Source organism: Mycteria americana, chromosome 6, assembly GCF_035582795.1.
Source record: "Mycteria americana isolate JAX WOST 10 ecotype Jacksonville Zoo and Gardens chromosome 6, USCA_MyAme_1.0, whole genome shotgun sequence".
Classification (NCBI taxonomy): Eukaryota; Metazoa; Chordata; class Aves; order Ciconiiformes; family Ciconiidae; genus Mycteria; species Mycteria americana.
Genome location: NC_134370.1, coordinates 36,836,539 through 36,863,640, shown reverse-complemented (window position 1 = coordinate 36,863,640; position 27,102 = coordinate 36,836,539). Strand labels below are relative to the sequence as shown.

The following is a 27,102-nucleotide window of genomic DNA, read 5'->3' as shown; positions in this document are numbered from 1 at the left end:
TTATCTTCATTACCTCCAGCAATATATGGCTTTAGGGCATCAGCTGTTGCAAATTATCACACTTTTCTGAAGAATCTTTCTTGTCACACCTTTCTGGAGATCCACTGGAAGTAATTAGTGGATCTCCCAAGGTGTTTTGCCTATATGTATTTTCCTTTTTGCCTTGTAATCTCCAGTGGAAAGCATTTGGAAATAGGAGGTTGAAGGAAGCTGAGGACTTCTTAAAGCATGTATCTTCCATCTGGGGAGAGAACATCAGGATACACAGTGTGAGTCCACTTGTGTGAGCATAGTCAAGGTAAAAAGCCTTCCATCTCAAAGAATTTTTGACAACAGTGCGAACTTGTTCATGTATAATGTATCTCAAACAGCCTCTAAATACTTCTTCCTTTTCCTTTCAATTGTTAGGTAAAGAGTTGAAACTGAAAAAGTTCATGCATACATTTTCAGATAAAACTTTTCCAGTTGTGCTCTCTCCTAGGTATACATGTATGCTCTATGTAATGTGTAAGTCAGTGAGAGGAATATGATTAGTTATTTTTTTTTTTAACTGATTGCATCTAATATACACAGGTCTTATTCTTCCGTAATTTCTAGCCTGAAAAGTTGGTGGCTCACCAGATTCTAAAGAGAGGAACCCCCTCCCCCCAATAAAGAAAGGCAAACCCTCAGTCAACAGTAAAAATAAAAACACAAGTTAACAAGTTAAAGTGCCTGTGAGAAGCTCTTTTAATAACTTCAGGAATATAAAAGAAATGTGCATTGTCATATGTTTTGTGTACTGGTGATGGGCATCAAATAACCAGTCTTTGGTGCCTTCATAATCTAAAAATCCATCAGGCTAATGGAGTGTTTTATCTATTGTCAGCGCTGCACTTAGCTGCTCAGTTCAAAGTCGTCTTCTTCCCACTGCACCTTAATTATGGTATTAATTGATGTTGCTAAAACTCATAATGTATGGTTTGTTCGCTGTTCTGCATGTTTTCAAGGAAGAGCTCTGTCACTGCTTTCATAGTATCTTGGAAATGTTTGGAGAGAATGATTATGAATAGACATGTTGCATTGAGTGGTACAAGTTGAACAAATATGCTTTTTCACATGGTAAAGAAAAAAAAACCAGTTGAAAAATTTCTGATGGCTTTTTTTTTTAAAGTTCTGTTGGAGCTGGTTTCAGTCAGACCAGACTTGTTGAACTGTGGAACGTCATGGAAGAGCTTTTTTCCTTTAAAGGAAGCTGTATCTCTATGGTGTATAGTAAAATAAAACAGAAGATAGACTTGTTCTTTCACAGATTTCAAGTTTCCTTATACATTTTCAGTGTAAGTCGCACTGATACAACTATTTCAGTAGAGAATGATACCACTAATTCAAATAATGATCTGTGGATAGCTCAGGGCATAAATAATTTTGCATTTCATTACAACAAATCAAGGAAAATGTTATTTGATCTTTAAGGTCTTAAAAAGTAAGTTTAAAAAAAAAATTAAAAAGCTGGACATGGTTTGAAGGGCTCTGAAAAATTAATAGGCATGATCACAAGCAGTCCAGCTGAAGCCTTAGGGTCTTACTTTGAAATTTCCTGATGTTGTCTAAACAGCACTCTGCAGCTATTATGTGCTGAACCTAAACTGTGGAGAGGTCATGAGATTTCTTGTTACTGTCACTCCTTTCCATAGCTTCTTTTTTCTTTTCCTGTGTTTCCTTGTTCATATATGTTCTTTGACAAATTAATTTCCCCAAACCATGAAGGCTTTCTAGCAGAGATGGTTTTTGGCAAGTTTGAGAGTCAGGGGATGAATACTTGCTTACAAAACTTTGTTTGTTTGTTTGTTTAAGGTTGCTAATCTTGCTTGTTCACTGTCAACAAATGAAGACGGAATGAAAATTGTCCAAATGGCAGCTAATCACATAGAGACTTTGTGCCCACAGGTATGACTTTTTCAGTTAATTCCCATTATGTTGTATGCACTGAGCATACACTATTTTTGTCACATACCATAGGTGTTTAGTCATGCTCCTTCAATCTGAATTCACATTCCATTCACACAACTTAGTGTAGTAAATGGAGACCAAATGATAAATCAAGGCAAAAACTCAGTTAATTTGTTTATTTTTTCTTAGTGGTTAACATAGGAATTGTTAATAGTCTGTATTGATGGGAAGTTTTAAAAAGCTGTAAAAATTGCAATTGAAGAAACATGCTGCTCTGTTTCTGAAATGAAACCTGATTGAATCAACAGAGTAACATGATAGGCAAATTGGTAGCTTGAGCTTTTGTCTTAAGCAAATTAATGAAAAACAGCACAGCTACAGCTAAAGTTTTTGTACTTAATATCTTATTAAAAGTGTATTTACTCTGTATTTGTCACGTTCAGAATTATAGAGATATAAAAACTTCTGCAGTTACATCTGTTTAGAGCAAAGATTTTACTGATTTGTGTGAATCTGATCTGAGTGTTTCAGCCTTGAGGCTACATAATTTCAAGATCCTTAGTTCTTTGAAGAACACTATAGTTTATGCAGTGGCCCAAATATTCTTACCCTTTTGTGTGTTTGAATGCTAAATGTAGTTGAAATAGAAGGGGAAGACCAAATATTAATAATATGTTCAATTACAAGCTTGAGAAGTCCACTTTATGCCTGCTGAGTAAATGCAAGATTTGGAGAAAAAGAAACTGCTATGAGGGAAATGTGATATTCTGAAAATACCACAGATTAGTGTTTTCTCTTGAATCATTCAGTTTCAATGTCTGTTTTCATAACTTTTACAGTTCTGTGTTTCACATCCCACTCCATTTGATTTAATATGTTACTGGTTTTGTAAGAACATTGCTGGCTTGTGAGAAGAATTCATGAATAGCTTCTTCCAGCTTCGTTGTTTCTCCAGGGGTACAAGTGCATCTTTATAATACATTATTATGCATCCAGATGTAGCTTCTTAGTTGAAAACCTACACTTTCAGTATTGCACCTGATACCAGAAACTCCCCAAATCTAATTTTGACTAAAATATTTATTTTCTCCAAAGCCCTTTAAGTTGCTAGGGTTTTAATTTCCTATAGTAAAATGGAATTTTCTTGTTTGTTTTTTTTCCCCTTTTTTTTTAACTTTGAAGTGTAAACTAGGGGTGAATTAGTTGATTATAGGTCTGTCTAAACAGAGAATGTGGTATGCAAGTGATAAGATTATATTACTATTAATGGTGTGTTCGTTGTACAGGATTTGCTGCTTTCTTAGATAAGGACCATTCACTGCAAAAGCAATTGGGCTTTTGCCTTAGTAAGAAATAGCAGAATAAGGCTCCTGCATTTTTCAGTAAATCAGATTATGCCATATCATTTAAAAATCCTCCACAGGGAAAATAATTATCTCTTAAGATCCCTGCAGGGCATATCAATTAGAGCTTGGAATGGGGAAATTTGCATGTAGAACTCCCCAATGTTCTTAAATCTTTAGGATAAAAAATGGGATTCTACATGCTCTGAAAATTATATTTCTTGAAGGGAACCACATGGTTTGGATTGAAATCTGAAATGGTTGAATTAAAAGGAAAAAAAAAAAAACCAACCCACACCCCAAACCCCCCAAACACACCAACCAGAAAAACAGCAATGAAATCAACACCTACAAAAACCACCTTGGAGTCTTGGGAGTTCTGCAGATTTGACCAGCAAAATTTCCCATGTAGCACTGGGGAAAAGGCAGATACAGAATTGGCAAACCCTGGAGGAAAGCTTTTCAATTGTTAGAATTCATAGACATGCTTATTAGAATTCATAGACAAGTTATATTAATTATACTGTACTGTAGTTAAAATGTAGAGGGTTGATTCTGAACTCTGACCATATTTTTTTTCTCAAGTGAGATTCTTAGCAAATATTTTGACTGTTCAATCAATGAAATAAGCTAGGCATGTATGTTAGAGCCAATACAAAACACATAATGCCTGTCGTTCCTGAAATTTCATGAATACTTCATGAAAAATTAATTTTAAGAATAATTAATGTTAATAATAATTAATAGAATAAAAAAATAAAGAGCTCCTAGCATAAGTTTTGATGAAGGAAGAGTTATTTCTGTTCATGTTACTAGCTTTTGGTTGGGAGAATTTTCTTGAGTGTTGTCAGGTAGGTAAAGTCTACAGTATCACTTGTTTTATGTAGAAGGCCATGTTACTTTCCTGGTGTGCAAACAAGATCATGACCTCATGAAATGCATGAGAAAGAAAGGAAAGGAAAGGAAAAGAGCCCACAAAAGCAAACAAACTTCTGTTTTTGAACAGCAAGGATAGAGATTTGTAGAGCTGTTTTGCTAATACAGATCTTGGGTTTTTTACCCTTATGCTTCAGTTCAGTGGCATTTTCGAAGAAGTCTCTAGTTCCTCTAATAGTTAGTCCTCTGGAACAGGCAAAGATACCTGATAGAGGGTAAACCTGTTAATATAGAGATGGAAAAATATCCCAAATGTAGGAAACCGAAGATTAGCAGACAAGGATCTGGCTTCTCTATCTAACTTCTTGATAGGTTTTTACATTTTTACAGGCTAATCAGCTTTCAGGTGGTTCAACAAGTACATCCAGCACACCAGGCCAACAAGAGGAGGAACAAGGGAGAAAAGCCCCAGAAAAACCTGTGTGCTTGTGTATGAGGAGGATCTAGCCTGTTATTGACCTGGCTTCTGTGTTAGTACTGGGTCCTCTTTCCTCACCTCCCTTAAGGTAGGCCTCTGTTTTTGCTGAGTTGGGGAGCTCTGCTGAGGGATAGGCTTGAAGAATAAAGATGCCTTCTGCAACAGGCTCTGAAGGAGGGAGGAGGTGAGAAGGAAGCCATTGATCAGATCTTGGATGGAGTTGAAGGCCTTAGATATGTGACTTAACCTGGGATAAGGATACGGTGTTGGGGGAGAGCAGAGAAGGAAGATTGAACAGTAGCCAAGGTAGGTGAAGGTGTGCTTGTTCTCTCTGAAACTCAGGTTTGTCAGAAACGCACATAGTGGAGGTGCTGTGATACACATAATGAGAGATAATGACATTTTCCTCCCTGAGGGAATGGAAGCCAGGGAGTGCCAAGAGCATTCATGAAAACAGATCCCGAGCTGATATTTTTGAGGAGAAGAATGACCTTGAGCCTAAAGCTGCAACAGATGTTTCAAAGGGGAGATGAGAAGTGGCTAGTCTCAAGGCAGCAGCTGGGAAGAGCTTCAGCATGTCAAAGGGCTCTGGCTAGAGCCTTTTTATTAGCATAGAGATCCCTGGACAGTTTTAAGGAGCAGGAGGTTTGGGCTTGTTTTGGAAGAACCATATCTGAAAAAGCAAATTTTAGGCTCACTTCCTTTGAAGATGAGATCTTGCTAGAGCTTGCTACTAGTTACTGAAATGGCACAGGGTAATTAGTTCTGCAGTGAGCCACGTCCATTCTGGTACGTCATGCAAGGAAGCAAAATGCAGGAAAAAAAACCATGAATGTTCATGGTTTAGCTTAATCTTTCATTTGGCGATAATTTTTTTAAAAATCACTCAATCCCATGCAATATTTTTATCAGATATTTTAAAAAAGACAAGGTATACACTAGTATAACCAGAACCTCAAATCTTAGTATTTTTAGTGAATTCTGTTTTTCTCCATAGAAATAGAAACCATCTAGTTATAAAGCTATTAGGTGAGAAAGAAATCTATGTAACAGGAAATCCATTAGAGGCTGAGTTGCTCTTTGTGTCTAAAAAAATAAAAATAAAAATGGAGATGAGGGAAAATAGCCTTAAAAAAAAGAGAGAGCGTGCATCTTGAGATATTTTAAATGTATATGAAGGTATCACCTCATTTCTCTTCTTAACTTGCACCTAACCAAGAATATATCAGAACCTAAAGCAGATATTCCAGCATATTTCAGAACTAGTTCCTAAGCCGCTGGAGGAAGTTTGCAAAGACATAAGTGTCTTTTATAGCTAGCTATTGTCAAAGCAAAATTTATTACATGGAAGACATTGATTCAATGGATATAAAATCCACACTGAGCCAGTTAAATTCGTGGTCACTTCTGATGTGAAGCGTACATGCTTAGACAGTGATACTGGCTCTGAGAATGCTGTCTGCCTGAGTCTTATCTTTGTATTTAAGCTATTGGAGCTATTGGCTAAAAAGTAGTGCCCATTACACATCATTTACTGAGTACATATGATGAAGAGTGAGTGCCTTGTGGTAGGCCAAAAACTTTGTTACAAGCAAGACGGAGTTACAACCCATAGTAGATGTGGATACTAGAGTTTCTTTAAGAACCAGGGAGATCAGTTTTTACCCTGCTTGATGATACCACATGCTCACTCGTTTGTTTTCCCTACAGTGTTATTTTCACTAGGTCTCGACTTTCCTTCCCAGCAGGGAAATTGCTGCTAGTCCAGGAAGGCTGGACAGAAAGTTATGATGGTTTTGGCCTGTACATCTGCTCGCAGTCAGCTGTCTTGGGCGTTACTGTCAAAGGTCCCTGGGTGTCTCCCAGTATTTTCCTGACCTCCAGGATCTTGCCTCACTTCCAGGACTGTTTCTCCAGCCAGAATCTTCATCAGGCTCTTTTTGGGCCCCTAAACCAGTGATTTTTCCCAATCTAAGTGTGTGTGCAGAAGCATGAAGTGTGACCCACCTCCTAACTGGTGGCTCTGTTTTGTGTCTCTATTAATTGGATGACTCAGGATATGTCAGCTTTGTTTAGTTGCGATGTTAACAGAATTTAAAACCAGCACATACCAGTTGCATCTAGTTAGTACCAGGCTTGAACTCAAGAATTCAGACATTCTTCTTCCCCTGCTCCAGTTATCTGCTGCCTATAAGTGTTTACAATTTAAACTATTTTTTGTCTACCACAGCCCTACACCATTCTGAAGGAACCATTTGGAAGTAGGGGAGGTGGGTGAGTGGACCTTTAATGACAGAGCATCAGCTCCACAGCCACTGTAAGACCTCATGGCTCTGAGGCATCCAAGTGGATTGGTGTGGTTGACTCCTCTGGCAGGATATGATGCCAAGGGCATCTTACAGCTTGCTCCGAAAAAGAACAACTTGCAGTACAAGACTAGGCTGTCCAATAAAACCACACGTCATGCTGTGCCCATTATATGAGGAGGCTGAGGACCAAGACTTGTATGCTAATATGGTAGAAATTGTCTAGTGAAATATTTATTGTTGCTTAGATGGAAGCTGGCTTCCTCTTAGACCTTGGCACTCAGTCTAAGGGCATGTTTCTTCTGAGGACTATGGAACATTTGGTTCTGTATTCTCTCACATGCTGGTGTAACATCAGTAGAGGCTAGCGTTTTGCCTTGATGACTAATTATTGAGGTAAAGTATGAATGGGAAGATGTTATTTTTAAAACAAATTACATGCTTTTAACATGTCGACATTCAGTTTCACCACTGGTGTATGTGGAGTGTCTCAGTTTGGAAACAAATATTTGAGATTTGGTATGGTTTTGATTTACTTGTTTTGTAGTTGTAGTTGATGGTTCTCTTGATGTCCATAATACCTTCATGCCTCTAATCTTAAAATTGTTCTACAGTGGAGTGCCCAATTGTAGGTGGGGTTTGGTACCTGTGATAGCATTTCTGCCCTCCACTGCTTGTTCAGAACTTTTTACTGACAAAGAATAAAACGTTTATTGTCAGTAAGCTTCGTGTCAGAGGCTTTACTCTTACCTATTCATGTTGGTTTACTGCATTTGTAATGTTCAGCAAATGGATATCTAAGTGTGTTCGGCTTCTCCCTTATCCTAATTTCTCCTTCAGTAGAAATGTCTTCTGTAGTTCATTTAGTGCCCATACTTCCCTTCCCCTCCCACCCTCGTTCACTTTGTACATCTGCACCTACAGTTCCTCATACACCTTAGAAAAATACTATGCAAGAAGTTAATTTGCTCTTCTTCATCCACATTCTGTTAGAAGAGTCCACCTTCTATTTAGGCTCCTAAATTCACTGATCAAAATGTAAGAAACTGTTTAATACTTCTGTTGTTCTCAATGCTGTTTACAGGGGAGCTCAAATCATGTGATTTCACTCATGAACTCATGCACAAGTTCATGGGGGATGTGGGAGAGAGACTCCTATCGGTCTTTGTGATAGGTTAGAAAGGACACAAGGCATTTTGGTGTGTTCCCACTCTTCAAGGACGTCTCAGAAATTTCCAGCGCTTCCATTTAAATTTCAGAGCACAAAAATGTATGTATAAACTCATCTCCCCTCACTCTGAAGACGCTCAGGGACAAAAGGTGAATGTTCTGGTCATATTTCTTTTTGCTTCTTTCCTGAAAACAGCCCTGTTAGTATTCTGTTGCAAATCAGGCTGATTATTATTTTGGTTTGCAGTGTGTTAGGACCTGTTTTGGGTATCTGGCTTTGCTGGGTTTGTTTTGCTAAGATGTAATTTTTCTTTCAATATAGAATTCAATGCAGAAATTACATAAAACACAGAATTACTACTTTTTAGATGGGGGCTCTCACCTTTCCCACAGAAAGAACTCTTTGACTAAGAATGTTTAATGTATGCAAAAGCATCTGGTGAGCATCCTATCTCAGTGCAGTTTTCAGCACTTTCACAATCAAAATAAAAATATTTATTTCTAGGCAGGTGTATCTGTGTCCTGGTTTCGGCTGGAAGAGTTAATTTTCTTCCTAGTAGCTGATATAGTGCTGTGTTTTGGATTTAGTATGAGAATAATGTTGATGACACACTGATGTTTCAGTTGTTGCTGAGCAGTGTTTACATTAAGTCAAGGCCTTTTCAGCTTCCCATACTCTGCCAGCGAGGAGGTGCACAAGAAGCTGGGAAGGACAGCTGACCCAAACTGGCCAAAGGGCTATTCCATACCATATGATGTCATACTCAGTATAGAAACTGGGGGGAGTTGGCTGGGGGGCAGCAATCGCTGCTCGGGGACTGGCTGGGGGTCAGGCAGCCGGTGGTGGTGGTTGCATCACTTGTTTTTTCCTGGGTTTTGTTCCTCTCTCTCTCTCCCCCTCTCTCATTGTTTTCCTTTTCATTACAATTTTTTTATTATTATTGTTATTTATTTCAATTATTAAACTGTTCTTATCTCAACCCACGAGTTTTCTTACTTTTGCTTTTCCAATTCTCTCCCCGATGTCACCAAGGGAGAGTGAGCAAGGGGCTGTGTGGTGCTTGGTTGCTGGCTGGACTTAAATCATGACAATCTGTCGTCTTTTAAGTAATTGTTTGGATTATGTTATTTATACCATTCAGTAAAATCACACTGCAAAATCTACTGTTAGTAAATTCTTAATAAAATGGCCAACTCCCAAAATGGAATTTAGACATGGCCAACAGTCAAAAGTCCTGCTGATAACTGCCTCTGAAAACAGCCACCGCTATTCTAGAACCCTGCTGTCATAGACTGGAATAGACAATGTGTGGTATGTATTGACCTGTGTTACCTGAGCACTGATCTCTAACATACTTAGTGTATGGTATATTGGGTTCATTGTTGCACTTGGTTTTTATTTTTATATTTGCTGTTCTTTCCCCTCCTATGATACTTTTTAAAAAAACTATACTAATGGAAAGAGCATAACACTTGGCTCATGTGTGGAAGATACAGCTCTAATTCTCACTGTCATCTTTTCTTGCTGCTTGGAACTTAATATGCTGTTAGTTATTTTTAATATTGCTTGGTATGTGATATACCGCTAAAGATAGAAGCTGAATTTTTGGCTGTGTGAATTTGTAAATAAATCAGTGTGGTAGTTCAAGTAACATGGAGGGGTATTAGGGGTAAGCAAGATGCTGAGTTAATCAGTGGGAATGTATTTATACACGTCATATTTCCAGGCCATTCAAATACTGATCTGACCTCTGTCTTTAACATTTTGTATTTGGCTTTTCTAGCATAATTCATCTGTTTTTTCAATGCCAACATGACTGTCTGGAACTGACTGCTGTATTTTGGTATTACAGATCTGCTTCTCTATTGACACATGTACCTGCAGTGAGGAGAATGGCAAAAAACGCCAAGACTCCTTGCAAGAAACCAGACCCTGCAGCCTTCCTTTCTTTGAATTTTAGTAATTTCAGCACTGTTTAGTGATGCTTTCTTTCCTATCTCTCTCTCAGACAATATTAAGCCTCCTGCGTGTTTTTTAGGATCATGTGAAATGGTCTGTGTTTATCAGTAAATTTGGAAATACTGTGGAACCAAGAGTTGAGGAACTGAGGTGTTTTTTGGTGAGTGTGTGTGTGTATGTTTGTCTGTTAAAGAGGGCCAGACAAAGCATCTCCAGTCCAGTCCACAAGCCGCTTGTATTCTGTCCTCTTCCAGAGTACACTGATTAAACCTACAATTTGGTGCAAAGTAGCATGGAAGCCTTCAGCAGCCTAACGGTGACAGCAGTGTGCCCCATGCATACGAATATTCAACTGAGAAGCTCTAATTTCCAAGCAGGGCTTGCCTGTTCTCTGCATTCTTTCTTAAAGCTATGATCATAACTTTGTTATACTTCCTATATGTTTTGCTCAAGCTTTAAATGTGAATGTCCTGTCATTTTTTTTTCTCAAAATTAAGCATTTTATCAGTGTGTTTTTCCCTTATAAAAAAGAACAGGGGAATTTAGTCTTTTCTTGGAGCTATCTTTCAATTTATACTTAAATTGTTTAGCCCTTTTGGGCTGATACAGCTAGATGGATATTATTTGCTTCTATGTTATTTTCTAGAAAGTAGGTACCATATTGAACAAACCTGAAAATTCTCGTTCACAAAAATGAGACTTGATAGCTAATAAGTGGGCAGCATCTTTTGATGTGTTACATTTTTCAGGTATTGGAGTTTAATTATATATTTTATGATGCTGTGGATTTTTGAAGCTAGCACTTTACACTTCCTATATATTTACTTTTTCATCAGAGAAAATCAATCATCCATTTTGTTATTTGCTCTGGTACATTAAATGGTGGGGGACACTGAAGATGTTTTTTATTAGCCTCATAAAAACTCTTCACCAATATCACCTTAATAACCACGATTGTTTCATCTCCTTGGTTGAACTGTTTGTGTGGCATCTCCTTTTATCTGTCTTAATACCATTTCCTTCAAATACAGCAATCTTGTGCAAGGGCAGAAGTAATGGGGGAGAACCTGGTAAATCAGTGAGTTCTCTACCATCTGCTTTAAAAGAGATAAACCAGATGTTAGTATCTCTAACAATATCAGACATCTTAAGTACCATCTCCAGCCTTTCAATTGAGAGATTAATTAAACGTACATATTATGCCTTAATAATAATATTTCTAAAACTAAAGGAAAGATATTTGGGTGAAGTGATACATTTTTCATGTAGGTTTTCACCATGTTAGAAAAGTCCACACACAATGCTGCTGAGGTTGATGAAGAAATTGTCATTAACCTTGATAGCTATGGTAGTCTGCTTGAACATTCCCATGTTTAATTCCTTCTCTTACACCTTTGTTACACAGCCAGTTTAATCTGGCATACATCATCAGTGCTGCCAGAGACTTGATCTCCCTCCCTACTCTCAAGCTGTTATTTCTGCCTCCTTCCCTTGTGACTAACAATAACAGTCATACAGCTATTCAGTGATCTGGATCAGGAAACTGATGGAGCTGAGAATTAACCTGGGAAGCAAGTAAGAAGGTTAGTTTTCATTCAAGTCAGTTGCCTGATGTAGTTTGCTGTATGGGTGTATGAACACTGCTTCCTGGTTCAAGGGAAGGAATGTGGAAAAAGGAGTCTAAGAGAGGAGCAAGCCACTGCTTTTGGTGGCAGTGCAGACTAATGCCAGGTTGATCTGGCAGTGGCACAGCTTTGGTGTTAGAAGTTGATGTTTGTTTTCAGTATTAGTAGATAGCTGTTGGTACCAGCTACCAGGAGACATTGCATGGAAAAAGTTGTTAGTCTAGTCCTCAAGTACAATAATAATATGTGATCCTATTTGAATGGATGATCCTTTGTATCATCAGAACACTGCAGTCTTAATGTGATGGGCAATCTGCAGAAAAGGAACATGTAAAAAACCAGCCGTGCTTCAGTTTCCAATCTGGCTATCTGACAAGGACTGAAAATGATACAAAGAAGAAAACCTTTGTCATATCCTCTAGCATAATTTACTGACATTAGTAATTGTAAGATGTTACGTTTTTCTGTTTGTGAAAATTGAGGTTTGTTGTTTTAAAGAGATGATAAAGCATGTGGTATTTTTAGCTGGTTGGGGTACTATAGAATCTTAAAGCTGTGGGCCACCAAAATGTATTGGAAGGCCTAATGCTTTGCACTCTTATACAAATAGACTTAGCTGGATATTTGCTTTGGCTTGAACTTTTCCAGTAAACAGAGTTTGAAGGGGGAAAAAAATAATACTATGACTCTTAGATTCCCCTGAAAGTCTCGTGTTGGCTCTGGCTGCTTGGCTGTTTTGTGATAGTGCTTGGAGAGAGAATAGTTAACTACAAAATGCCCTACAAATGCCTACAAATGCCCTACAAATCCCTACAAATGCCCTACAAAATTAACTACAAATGTTTTCAGTCTTAACTTTCATTTTCCGGCATCTGTTGTGCTAGAATAGAATCCTCAATAAATCCTCAGTTTGTAATATTAAATAATACCAACCCTGAGTGGCCTCAACTTCTGTAGCAATACAGAAGCTGTTCTGTTTTATCCTCTTCTGCTTGCCCCACCTGCAGTTAGTGGACATAAGACATGAGAATGATTGAGTTTCTTAAAGCTGCTGGAGGGCATTTGCTGTAGATTCATACTGCACAAAAGTGCTATGAATGTTTTATAAACAATTTATTTTTCCCTGTGCCTTTAAAGCTTGAAAGTATCCTTCCTGGAAAGGTATTTCTTTTTTATCTCTTCAACTTCATCCTTTTTTCTGAATTTATAAGTTTTCCTGAGATGCCACATTTTGTTGGTGACAGTCCTCCAGCAGAATGCCAGGGAAGGAAAGAAAAGCAATAAAACATCATTATGAGAGACCTGTTGTGATAAAAAAACCTACTGAGTCTGGGGAGGAAGGTGGTCATACAGTAGGAAAGCTTAGAGTAGTACAAGACAGCAAAATAATACCACTGTTAAGAGATGTAGTTTTGTGTGGTTTTTGGAAGAGAGGTGTGGACAGCAATAAAGAGCAGAGAATATAAACAGCTATAGCATGCAGTAATAGAGAGGTGTAAATAGCATAGGTTGACAAGGGAACATATTCCTCTTGTTGAAGCAAGAAGCTAAAATCACACTATTGATATGTGGTTCCATCTGACATAACTTTGTTCTATGGCATTGGGCATATCACTATTATCAGCTCTTTACCTAATTTTGAGATGCTTTTCAACTGGAATATTGGAAGTGTGATGGGGATCCTCATGGGTGCTTCAGCACCCTGGAGGCAGCTGGTGATGTAGATGGTGGTGAACAGACGCATTTGCTTAGTCTGGCAAGCATCAAGGAAAATGAATGAGGTCGACAGAAGTTCGATGTAGTTGCAGCATCGACAGGGTGGGGCTGCATGGTCCACATTCTTGTATGTGCATATATGTCCTATGAGGTGCAGCTAAGGAACAAGCTTTTTGGCAATTTCTAGTGTCTTCTGCACAAGCTTATAAAGCAAAGGCACAAGTTTTTTTTTTAATTTTTCTTTTTTTCCCTGCATGCCCACCTTCTCCCTCTGTCACTGATGCACAGTCAGACTTCAGTGAGTTGGGGAAATTCTAGTACATCTCTCAGGGAAGTGTCTGACCTGGAGAAGTGTGAAGAGGTGAATCTTACGAATTTTGGCTGATTCATGTCTCTGATAAGCTTCCAATTTTTTAAATTGAGTTTTTAAATGGTTTCCACAGAAGTAGCATCAAACTCAAGGCAGCAGATGACTACTCTTCTTGTGTTCTCATGATTTCTTCCTGGAAACTAAAATGCTAAAATGCATTAAAGAAGGGAAAGAGAGGTAACATGATCTGCAAGTGGATTTTCTGTGTTATGTTTGTGGAATGATAAATGCAAAGTATATTTGGCAATTTGACTATCTGCTTTACTAACTTCCAAATTAAAAGTCATTAGGAAATATATCAGTAAGAGCAGCATTGGAAGCAGTAGTAAAAGTAGCAAGTACAGCACCAGTTTGTTTGATTTCTGTATGTCTTAGATGATTGTGCATTACTGCTGATATTGATGCAGAGTCTGGGCTAATTTGCTATTCTGAGTTAGAAAAAGCTTCGTTTACCGTCCTAAAGCTGTCACTACTATTTTAAACAGAATAATTTCAAGCAAAGTTTTCTTTCTGATTTCCTTGGAACTTGCTGTGTGATGTGACATGCTAGCTAGATGTGAACTCATGTTTACATTTATGCATAAAATAGGGATAAGGTATGTGTGTTTCTCATTATACCACTTCTGTCTCCTTTCCACTTTTTCTGGGAAAATGCAAAATGAATTTTAGATTAGTAACTGTAGTCACACTAACTTTGTGTTCTACTATAGCATCACTGAAATTCTTGAAGAATGCAGACTCTCTTGCTGTTGATGCTTGATCCGTATCTCCAAGGCAGAATTATTACCCATACATGCATAGTTTTCTGGGAAAGATGTTCTCATAAGGAATTTTTTTCAGAATAGTGCACTGCGTCCTTCCAACATTTGTTTTACCCATACTGAAATCATGGCATGTATAAATAATTAGTGATGCTTCAGAAATCACCCCATTTCTCATTTTCTTAACAGTATGTCTTTCTGTTAAAGGCAATAGCTTGACTCTTTCTTGATCCTATTTTAAGCCTGTTCTGCTGGGGTTTCTGCATGTGGAAAATGGACTAAAGACATTAGAAAAATAGTATCAAAGGTGGGAAAAAAGTAGTAATTTGATGGTGGGTGGCATACAATTTAGGTAGTGTTGGGTTCCTCTTTTACAGGATGATAATGTGAATGATATGTAGGGAACTAATTTCATGATTATGAGTCTCTGCACTTGGCCTTCAGAAAGGATTCTTAGCAATAACAGAGGAATAAAGATTCCTTCTGGTGGGGGAGCGGGGCAGGGGGAGGAAATATTTTCTTTATTTGAATTTCTTATTACCTGTCCTGAACTGTCCTCACTGTCTGGAAGGCAACAAGGGTTTTGTGTTGTTTTTTGCACTTCTTTCAGCTCATAGGGTGTACAGACTGTGTATGTGAAATGCAGGACAGAAAATGAAAACTAGGAGGAAATGTGGAAACACTTAGCATACCTTAATGTTGTGCATACCTGCTAAGATCCTGACAATATATTGTTTTCATTTTGCATCATTTTCCTAATTCTTTTTGGTTTTTTTGTTTGTTTGTTTGTTTTAATTTGTTTGTGTGGGGTGGGGTTTTTTTGTTTGTTTTGGTTTGGGTTTTTTTGGCTGCAGGGGATTTTGCTTGAGAGAATTCTGGAAAAAAGTGGTTTGAATCTCTCTTGGTGGGAGATACTTCACTGGGGAAAAAATCCCAGCCCCACCAACACAAACCCCTCAAAGTGAAATAGAGAGGATCTTTGGGAGTACAGCTGTTTACCAAGGGGAAAAGAAACTGTTTTGTTATATTGGCTTCATTTTGCAGCTACTTCAGTGTTACACATCTGGGAGCATGACATAACATTTGTTTTGGAGGAACCTGTAAAATCTTCAAGGTGTTAGTGATAGTTTTATGCTTGTATATGGAAATGTATGTCCCTGAGCAAACGGTTATTCTCTTTAAGGTACAGTATTCCACTTTATGTATAGGAGTGTTATCCCAGAAGTGTGGGGTCATTTACCCACTGTGCGAAACACCAATATACACACAGGGCAGAGGTATTTTATTTTATGTCTGCACGGAGATGGGTGCTAGATGGTTATTCCACAAAGCTAGCACACTATACTAAAGAACTACCACATATTTATCTTGTTACATGATTAGTAAAAACCTGCCCAAATTTATATTTATTGGTTAGTAATTACTACTCCATTTGTCATTGCTTAGTTCTATGTAAATTAGCACGCATGCTCCTTGCAGGCATGGGGGGGCAAGTCTTTTCAGTCTTGTATTGAGTCGGTGGTTGTGATCTCCCCCTGCTGCCTTTACCTTTTCCCTACTTACGACAGTGTTTTCCTGACTTCATGTTTCTTTGGCACTCCCCCAGTCTTTGGCATCTTCTAGGGCAGGATGTTCCCCTTTCATCAGTCTTTTATGTCCTCTTCAAGGGCACAGTTGTTACCAAGGCATGCGTTGTTCATACAAAATGTATCTTGTTTCACAAGGCCTTTATGGCCCTTACATCAGGAATGTAACTGAAATCTTACTACACTGTTCTGATGAAATCATATGATGCTGATTCTTATGGGCTAATTCCATTCATATAAAATATATTACTGGAAAGAATTCTCTTATTTTAGAGTCATCCCTTGTTCCTGAATATATAGAATATATCTGATTTGTCATGATGCATTTTCAGAATGCTCATGATGCTGTCTTAATCTGTTAGCTCCCAGATCATACTGTGTCTTTCAACTGTTCTCAGTGTTTTCATTGTTGTTTCTCAAGTCTATTTTTCCTCCTGTATACCTTTACAGGATGAATTGATGAGAATTAAATTTCAGGGTTTCAGATGAGGTGATACCATTATGCACATTGTGGGATTGTAGTGCTGTCAAGACTATTCTTAGGGTTTGCTAGACTACACAGACAACTTGATGTGTACTTGTAGAACATTTTGGGTTTGTTAAAAGCTATATGAAAACCTTAGCATTGCTGGCTTTCACTTTTTTTTTTTCCCAAAAAATATTGTCCACATATCTTCCTGCGAGGATATTAAATAGATGTCAGTCTTAAATTACCTTATTCACTCTGAATTTTAACTGTCCCTTTCAGTTAACTTCCTCAAATATTGAAACGTTAATCCACGTAACTTCTGATACCCAGTAATTCAAATTAGGCCTGGACGACAGGATGATAGTGGTTTTCCTTATCAAGGATGTTTACCCTAATTAACCTCTAACAGTAAGAGGATATACTATAGAGAATGTTCTAACTACATGACTAAAATAAGAACATCAATACAAAAACATGTGACTGCATTCATGTGTAAAACCAACCATAGCTGAAGCTTTAGTGATACAGTTTCAATGAATTAATAGGCTATTAGAATGTAACTATTTCTTTCAAGTATGAGTCTTCTTACTTAACTGCAAGCAGCCTCCCTCCCTTGCTGGTCCTGCTATTATTGAAGACAAGTGCCTCACCTGAAGTGTTGTTCTGGAAGCAATCCTGCTAGAAGAAGAAAGAAAACAATAGGTGTGCGCTTTTTGGCTTTTTCTTCTGTTCACAGCTGTGTTGTTTTAGGTCCTTAAAAATTAACTGGGTGAGAGGATTAGGAAAAGAAGATTTGGGTGTTCGTACATTGCAGCAGAGAGAGAAAGCCTAGCAAGGTCCTTGGACCCTGCAGTGAGGGGCCAGTAGTGTGCGGTGAGGCCTCAGGAAGACAGAAAAAACTTCCAGGGACCAGAAGGGGCAGGGTAGTGCTTGCTGCAGTTTAGATCTTTGACTGTGGCAGCAACAGGTGAGAAGTTGAAGCTGGGCTCTTCTGTCTGCATGAGTGACATGGAATATATTTGAGCATGTCTGTCAGTCCCACTTGTTCACCAGATTGTTTCTATCTATTCTTTCCAGAGGCACTTCAGGGATTTTCAACCTCCATGTCCCCATCTCTGTGTAACTCTCCTAAAGCTCTCTGCTTGTCTGTCTATTCAGTAAGTCATTTTTGTGTCAAGTTGAAAGCTCACTGTTGTCTTCAGCTCTTGATTTCTTTTGCTCAGACCATACCATAGTTCATAGATATTATAGGAAATGTAGGGCAATGGCATTTAGACAAAGGTTGTCTGTAATGGTGACAGTTTTGTTAGAAATCCCAAGAGGGAATGAGGAACTAATTAGGTGGATTTAATACATTTTTTAGTAGGTTGTATTTTGTTGTTGTTGCTGTTTTGGCTGGGGTTTTGCATAATATACTTCAAAATGTACATGAAGCAACAGTTGTGGCATATGTGTTGAGCTTTACTGGTATCTTTGGGTTTTGCCTTTTTTTTTTTTTTTTTTTTTTTTTAATATACTCAGTGCATAGATTTAATCCATATGTGTGTTCATCTTACCAAATACTCAAAGACTGTAATTGTAGTGTAGTTAGACTGCAATTGTTCTAGTTCCATTGCAGTTGTATTTGATTTCTGTAAAGTTCGCTACATGAATGAATAGTCCATAAGGACCTTTCTGTTTTATATGCAGTACAGTATTAGTTGGACTAAAGATTTACTTGGATATGAAGTCCAATAAACAGAAGGATAATTACATAAGCTTCATTTTTATATTGTCATTTCAGTATGCAACTAACTTAATTGATACTTATGGGTGTTGTATTCAGACAGGGGTTTTTAATGCTGAATGCCTTTCAAGATCAAGTCCCGAGACTGTAAACTCCCATGGAGAGAGTTTCCTTTATGCCTGCATACTCCGGAAAGCTTTACTGTAGCTGTTGGAGTATAACTTGTGCTGTTAACAGTATGGCTTATCCCAGTTTGATCAGCAAACTCAGCTATCACCAGTGCTGATAATTTAATACCAGTATAGTTGGTATGCTGTGATAGAGCATTTACACAGCCTAAGAAAATGCAGAAAAAGCTTACATGTCTAAAAAACATTGCTATATCAAGAGGCTTTGTTCTCAATTTAATATGTTTATACTGAACTGCAGATAGTGGAGCTCCAGTTCTGGATGGAGCACTGTTGAAGATACGACTTCCTCCATGGTTTTGAGTGTAAAATAACAAATGAAACATTATAAACAGAACTCTGTTTTGAATATTTTTTTATTTCCTCTTTCATATATTGGTAAATATTGAGGATTATTTTAGCCTTCCATTTCAAGGATTTGCTTCTCTTGAAATTAAAATTTGCATTTGAGAATGCATTGCTCAAGGCTTGATAAAATTTTGTGAAGTCTTCTGTGCTTTCTGAGCAGAATCTAGTTGTCCCCCACATACACAAACCGTGGACACAAGACGGTAATGACTTAGTTAGAAAATTGAAACTGTAGCTAAAATTGTTTGAAGTAATTGACCAATGTTATGATTTGCTTGATCCTAAGTGAGATACTGGATACTGGGTGTGTATTTAATAAAAAAAACCAACAGTTTGAGGAACAGTGTTTTTTGGTTGAGTGGAAAAATGCACTTTTGATTCTTGAAATAAACCTAGGGGATTTGTGCAATCCACCCCCATACCTTTGAATATCATATCCAAAACATTCCCCGGGTCGTTTACAGACACTGCGTTCAATAAGGCAGAAACAGAAATGTTTGTTTATTCTGGTTACTTCAGTTTCAGTATTGCGTAATAGAGAAAGTGAAAGTAATTAATAACTGAAATTACTAATTTCATGCAAATCAGGCACCTGCAATCTGACTTGCAGAAAAAAAACCCTAATGTATTTTGTGATCTGCTGTCTGCTTCACTTGTCAGGTCAAGTGAATTAGCTCTGGAAGGGAGATGCTGTCAAATGGATTTAAAAATTAGTCTTTAAGTGCTCTGTCTCCAAAAACCAAACTATCCACCCAAATGTGAATACGGAATACTTTACTGCATTTTCAGTTCTTTTGCACTTTCATAACATTTTTCAACTAAAATAATGGGAATGTCTCTTTTTTAAGCTTTATTTTTATTTTCTTGTTTCAGAATATTTTATTAGAGTCTCTGCTTAGTCCCTGAAGTGTTAAAGATAACTTTGTGGGCCTTTCCTGTAGAAGGTTTCCAAATGCATTCAGAAACGTGCACGTAGTCCCTATATAAAACAAACACATTAGTTGTGTACGAGAGTAGGGGGGAGCTTTAGAGGACTGTGTTTGGTGTGTGTGTTTTTTGTTTGGTAGGGTGGGGTTTTTTTTGTTTGGTAGGGTTTTTTTGTTTCATTTTGGTTTTGTTTTCTTTCTCAAGAGTGCACCATGCCTCTCAGCAGTGCTAGACTATGTTGGGAGGTATGCTTCTGAGTGAAGTTACACAAATTGTTTTAATAAAGTACAAAGCTTTATCCCAATGCAATAAAAACATATTTTTGTGTATCGCTAGCAACCACCGCCTAGACATCAGGAGAGAAAGCTATGCAGGATTGTATTTAATTTCTAGCCTGGAGTATCAGATCAATAATGTTTATAGTATTGTTGCTTACCCCCTACCCTGCAATTCTGTTTGTTCTTGAGGGGTTGCTTTACCTGTGTGCTCATAATTTATTCACAAGATTCTTGGCCAGTAGCTTGTAATTGAACAATGTAGAAATTAAATCTGCCCTTAATGGTTGGTATCAAGAAGGCCTTTGCAAGATTTGAACAGTGGGTTAATATATACCAACTTTGTTCAGTGACCTTTTCTCAAAGCTTAGTTAAAATTAGCTAGTAATCTCAGAATAAGTAAATCCGTATTTAACTTCTAAAACTTATTACCAAACATGGTCAACTATGTCACTGTCAAACCAAGTGCATCCAGTGCTATCCATTCTTCCTGCTTTAAATGATTGGAAAGGAGGAAGAAACAGAATCATACAGTATGTTATTTAAATGCTAGTTCTGTCAAAATAGAGATTGTAAATAGGACTTTGAAATTTTATGTTGGACCATAATTTATCCTAAGTATTTTAACCATTGCATTCAGTATTTTAGGGATTGCTGTGTTCTTATTATTGCATCATTATTTCTTGCTGGAATTTTTGAGTCTCTGTCTGAAGCAATAGTTGTCTTAATTTTTTCTGAATATAATGTAAAAACTTATGGTCAAGTGTTTATCCCATCATACCATGTGTACACCTAACTCCTCATAACTATCAGTACTTGATAATGCTGCTGAGATAGAAGTTTTTCAGGATCCTGTGAGAGAGAGCAGTGTGCTGTGGATGGAACTTTTCCTGCTTTCAGAAGAGGAGGGAAGTTTCTTGTGGAAGTACAGTCTTGCTTTGTCACTGATGTGTCACTTTTGATACAATGATTAAATGATCTTCCCTAACTTTGCATGTCCTTTTAGCTATTTTCAGTAGGGGTAGATTTCACCTTTTAAATTCATTGAACAATTAAAGTTGATTTTATTAATATATATATAGCAAGTAATTTATTTGCTCTTGGAATGCGCTTATCCCTTGGGTAGAATTTGTCTATTTTCTAGAGCTGTGTTATCAACATGATCTCAGTTTTATTTAATTATTTTGACTGAAATACATTTTATCATTAAATATTTTATATACAAGATACTCAGCTTTCAAAGCTTTTAAATTGTTAGGGGTTTTTCCTATCTTTGTTATTTTAATAGTTTTTTATGGCAGATGCCGAAGCAACAGTATCATATATCCCTGAGCCTTTTTATCATTATAGTGTGGCTTTTTTGCTTGCAAGTTTGTTTTTTGGGTTAGTAGTCAAAACAGATGCCTTCTGACAGAGCTTGGGGATGTCTTGATATTTAAGCTCCCCCACTGCATTGCTTGAGAGAAATACAAGGCACGGCTTGACAGAAATAGTTCTGCACAATTTTCTGTTAAAAGAACAAAAATAGCAGATTGACAATATGCTTCTGTGGTTTTTTTAGTAGTAATCCTTTTGTCAGGAAATACTATTTCATGATGTTGCTGCATTATCTATTGATAATTATCTGTTTAAATTTCTATTACCTGTCTTAGAGTATCCCTGAGAAGTGAGTCACTCTTGCCCCAGAAGGAGTCAATGTTAGTAACTAAGTATGTATCATATAATTATTCTGTAACTCTGCATTACAGAACAGAATTATAGACTAGTTCAGGTTGGAAAGGACCTTAGGATTGTCTACAGCCCAACATTCTGCTCAAAGCAACTTCAATGCTGAACTTCAAACTGGCTTTCTCTAAACTTTGACTGGTCAGGCTTTGAAAATCTCCAAGGACAGAAACTGCACAAACTCTTCAGGCAACCTGTTCTACTGCTTGACTGACCTTGGTGTGAAAAGCGCTCTTGTGCATGTCTGTGCCCTCTCTTGTCAGAACATCCCTCAACTTCTGACCACTTTCAGAATGTCTTCCCACCATGTATGGCTGGGAAGAGCCTGTCTCTCTCATCTTCGTAATCTCCTCATACGTATTGAGGGGCTGCTGTTAGGTCCCTCTGAAGCCACCTTTTTCCCAGGCTGAACAAGCTCAGTTCTCTCTTCCTCCTTGCAGGGTAAGAGTTCCAGCCCCTAACCATCTTGGTGGCCTTCTGCTGAATTTGCTCTACTTTATTGGTATCTGGCTTGTATCAGAGGGCCCAAAACTGGACACCTGGACACAGTTTTCTAGACGTGATCTAGTAAGTGTCACCTTTCTCATTCTACTAGCTATGCTCCTGCCCTTTCACCCCGCTATGCTGTTAGCTTTCATTGTTGCTGGGGCATGCTGCTGACATGCATTCTAAAGTGGTGTCCAGCAGGATGTCAGGTCCTTTTCCAGCAGAACTGCTCCCCAGCCAGTTGGTTCCCAGATGGTATCATGACAAGTAGTTATTCCATCCCAGCTGCAAGACTATTTTTTAGACATTCAGTTGATAACTTTTGAAAGGAGGAAGAAAAACCTTAGGTTCTCTTAGATCAAAAATAGTTGGACGTGAGTTTTATTCCTTACTGATACTGTCCCAAGCAGTGCAATTCCTTTTGTGAAGTAGAATGAGACGATTAGTTCAGTAATAACTTGGAAAAAATCCACCTTCTAAAAGCTCAGAAAAGAGTTTTCTGTGTTATTTTGGTGTGTTATTCATGCACATACCTCGATGAATCTTGTGAGTTATGCTTAGAAACTGTTCACATTACGTAAATGAATTTGGATTAGTATAAGATGCAAAAAATAGTTTTGATTTTAAACAAAGACATGCATTCTGATCTCTAGAAGTGACAGAATCAAATGATACATTTGATGTACTGTTTACCTTGAATATGACCATCCCATTATACTTACTTTGGCTATAAAAATACAGAACTACAAAGTTCCATCTTCCAGTAACAAAACTCTATGGTCAAATCAGATGCTTTGAATTCAGCTTCTGTTTATTTACGTGAATGTAGAGCGCACTGTCCTATACACAAGAAGAACTGAATGGAGACCACTTCTCTACTTTTGGCTCCAAAGGAATTCCAGCCTACATTCAGCTCAAAACTTTTTACCCCAGCTAGAACATGAAATTTCAGGGAGCTTTTGCTCTAGAGCAAGTATGGACCTATTACTGTATTTCAGGGAGCAGGATGGCAGTTAAACCTACCAGTTTTCAAGTACATTTAATTATCCTATAACATTAAGGCACAAAATAATTCTTTCTTATAAGAGATTATATTAATGTATGTATGATAGATGCACAGTTTTAATACTAAGAAACATGAGTTAATTTAATGTTTGGGGCCAGGGTTCTCCATCAGGTATCAGATTTTGGAGACATTAGCTCTGCATGCAAATTAAGAAAACTTTGTGGCCTTTTACATCTTCCATGAACATGATCAGTTCTTCAGAAATGCCAACTTTACAGACTGTTGCACCTACCAATTTGGTGAGACTAGAGAAGGCAACAAGCAGAGTCGCCATCTGGACTTTGCCTTATGAGTGTGTTTTTTACATTTCTGCAATGGAGATGAGTACTAAATCTTTGTAGCCTATGCACGAGCGCTACGCTTTTGGTACGTGTGTCTAAAAGTCCCTTTTGCCTGAGTCCATGAGAGCTGTGCTGAACTAGGTTTGAGTGTAATCCATTTTCCGTATACGCAGTATTGCACAGATAGGTCTTACTTTTCTGTGTAGTTATCCATGCCTTTCCCTTAGAGACGAACACCCCAGCCATGCACAGCAAATAAAGCATGTCATCATTCTACAGGTTAGGATGAAGTAGTCAATCACTTGACAGTAAAGTCTGAAGAGCAAAGTTGCCCATGCTTTGGTTAGAGTTTGTGCTTTTCATGCTCATCTGTTTTAAATATTAGTCACTGCGAACACTGTAGCTTTGTTTACTGCTCCGTGTGGGTAAAGGTGGCATAGCATGACCAGTGGAGAAAAGAAGATGAGGGACAGAATGCAAAACACCAGAAATGTAAATTCAGTGTCAGAAGCCTCTTTTTATGGGGACTCCAGTCTTAACATCTTGTTTTGAAAAGTGTGAATTGAGTTCTAAACAGAAAACAACATAATTTCAGAAACAAGTTTCTGAAGTTCTTGTTTTTGATGTGGTAGCCACTTTTGAGATGTCATTGCGTATAATTGGAGAAGATACTGCATAAAGAAAACATAGTGAATTAATTCTGGTAGGATAATTCTTAAGGGCAGTATGATAATGACTATCAACTTTTGTTTGTTAGTACATCAGATGAACTGTGACACATTCACCTTTGTAGCAACCTCCTATAGAGGCAGGATTATAAGAATATCAGTGGCATAGAAATGTGTAGGTGATCAAAAGGCTGGTTACAGATGTTGACAAAAATGAGATAAAATGAAATGGATGCCTGAGAATTGAGTTATAAATGAGAGAGGGCTTAAATACACTCTCTCCTCTATCATCTGAAATCATACACAGTTACAGTTAGACTGTAATTACATGTAGAATTTAAGGTATTACTAATCTCCCAGATGAATAAAATGGTTTGAGAATATTTATTCCCAAAGCTATACGTGTTCCTGCTTTGATTAGATTGCTAAACCATGTTATCCTGGGGTAAGCTCTTTCAACTTCACTGTATTAGCTTAGACTAGGGCAGAACTGACCCTTCTTTTCTTGGAGGTAAATTTCTCTAGCATATTTGAGAAATATTTGACTGAATTTGGCTCTGCTGTTGCTGTGTCAAGTTGATGGATCTGCCCACTTAATGTTGTTGGAAATTCATCTGCTGGAGGTGCAGATGAAGGTAAAGCTGGGTGGCCAGCTCCTATTCAACTGCAAAAAAAAGATAATCACCAAACAAAACCCAAGCAATTAATTAAGACTTGTTCTTGATTTGGTTAGACTAACATTTTTCAGTATTCACCATATCCTTATATTTTATTTCTAAGAAATTTCTAGTTTTCTTCTGCTGTAGTCACTGCCATATCAGACCTTTGCCCTTGCTTCTTTCCTTGTTTTATTTAATTATAACACTGATAAAAGTATTCTCTTGTAATGTTACTCCACCACTGCTATGCAATTCTTACTCTTCTGTTGTCTCCTTTTGCCTGACCTTAAGGCACCATCTCACTGAACATTGCTTCCCTCCCTTCTGTGACAGGATAGATGTGTCTGGGCCTCCAATTTGTTATTTCTAAAATAAAGGAGTAACTGTCCCATAGTCTAAGGCTACCCCATTGTCCTGGTTTCGTCTGGGATAGAGTTAATTGTCTTTCTAGTAGCTGGTATAGTGCCGCATTTTGGACTTAGTATGAGAATAATATTGATAGCACACTGACGTTTTAGTTGTTGCTAAGTAATGTTTACACTAGTCAAGGACTTTTCAGCTTCCCATGCTCTGCCAGGTGCACAAGAAGCTGGGAGGGAGCACAGCCAGGACAGCTGACCCAAACTGGCCAAAGGAATATTCCATACCATATGACGTCATGCTCAGTATAGAAACTGGGGGGAGTTGGCTGGGGGGCAGTGACCACTGCTTGGGGACTGGCTGGGATCGGTCAGTGGGCAGTGAGCAGTTGCATAATTTATTTTTCCTGGGTTTTGTTCCTCTCTCTCTGCCCCCCCCCCCCCTTGTTTTTCTTTCATTACAGTTTTTATTACTATTCTTATTTTATTATTTTATTTAAATTATTAAACTGTTCTTATGTCAACCCATGAGTTTTCTCACTTTTGCTCCTCCGATTCTCTCCCCCATCTCACTGGGAGGAGGGATGGTGAGCGAGCAGCTGTGTGGTGCTTGGTTGCTGACTGTGGCTAAACCATGACACCAATGAATGCTGTCCAGGTGGTGTGGGTTTTTTTTGTTTTGTTTTGGTTGTTTTTTGTTTTTGTTTTTTTTTTTTTTTTTTTTACATTTTAACCCATTATGCACAGGAGTAGCACCTTGAGAGCTACATCTACTGTGAATGCCTCAAATCTCATTTTAGCTTATCTGTATTTTTATGTAGTCATCAGCTGTTCAGAAGCTAGTTAGTGGAAGGTATGTAGTATTATCTTATTATTGTCATAGTTTCGCTCTGTCCTCAAGCTTTCCTCAACTTCTGTAATAATCTGTTATTTTTCTGTTAACTTCTTGAGACTGGCTTTCATTTAATGGAGTGTGGAGTATGGTTTGTCCTGTACTTGATGAGGACATATGTATGTTACTGTAGTACAAGTGGTAATAATAAATGCTGTCCTCAACTAACTTGTGCTCAGAAGTGCAAGGAGATACTTGAAAACTGTTAATTTAGCTCCTGGCGATATGCCCATGCAGTAGAGCAGGAGGAATAACAACTTTCTAGTAATCTTTACCTGAACTGTGAGATTTGTAGTGCAGAAATACAACATTTGGGGAAAAATTAATGATAGGTAATGATGGTAATTTAGAACAGCCTAAATATGCTGTAATAAGATAGAGTAAGGCTATATTTTATTGGCCAGCAACAAATTATAACGCTGTGTTAGATCAGGAAGCAGTGATGAAACAGTGACTTCAGATTAGTTTTGTTCTCATTGTTGCTTGCGGTCAATTCAGATAATGATAAATTTATGCAATAAATGATAATTGGAGTGAGGTAGAAAAGCTAAGCTCCATGAAGCCTAAGATATAGCCCAAAACTTTTTCAGCTTGGTCTCTTGTTGGCAAGAATGTGAGCACCCTGGTATGAAGTATGCGGTTTTTCTTTTTTGTTTTTTCTTCTTTTTACAGGAAAAGAGGGTTTAAAACTCCATTTTACTTGTGTGGTAATGTGTCTCTCCAAGTTTTTTAGACCATATTGAGAATACCCCAGTCTAAATCATACATGTTGTGGATTTTGGTTTTTTTGTATGTGAGTGCCACTGGTGGCTTCACTTTTTTTTTTTTTTTTGGAATTTCTAGTTACATTTTGTTCTGAACATCAAAATATTAGTTCAAGTATTTCAAAGGATTTTAAACACATACATCA

The 27,102-nt window shown here is 37.7% G+C and overlaps 1 protein-coding gene across 2 annotated transcripts in view; it reads left to right on the top strand.

Moving 5' to 3' along the window:
- CTNNA3 (catenin alpha 3) overlaps positions 1-27,102 on the top strand; it is a 555,174-nt gene that overhangs the window by 342,265 nt on the left and 185,807 nt on the right. For both annotated transcript variants that reach the window (XM_075505306.1, XM_075505308.1), the window contains exon 9: positions 1,837-1,929. In XM_075505306.1, the coding sequence (XP_075361421.1) occupies positions 1,837-1,929 (93 nt within the window). The remainder of the gene's footprint in view (positions 1-1,836; positions 1,930-27,102) is intronic.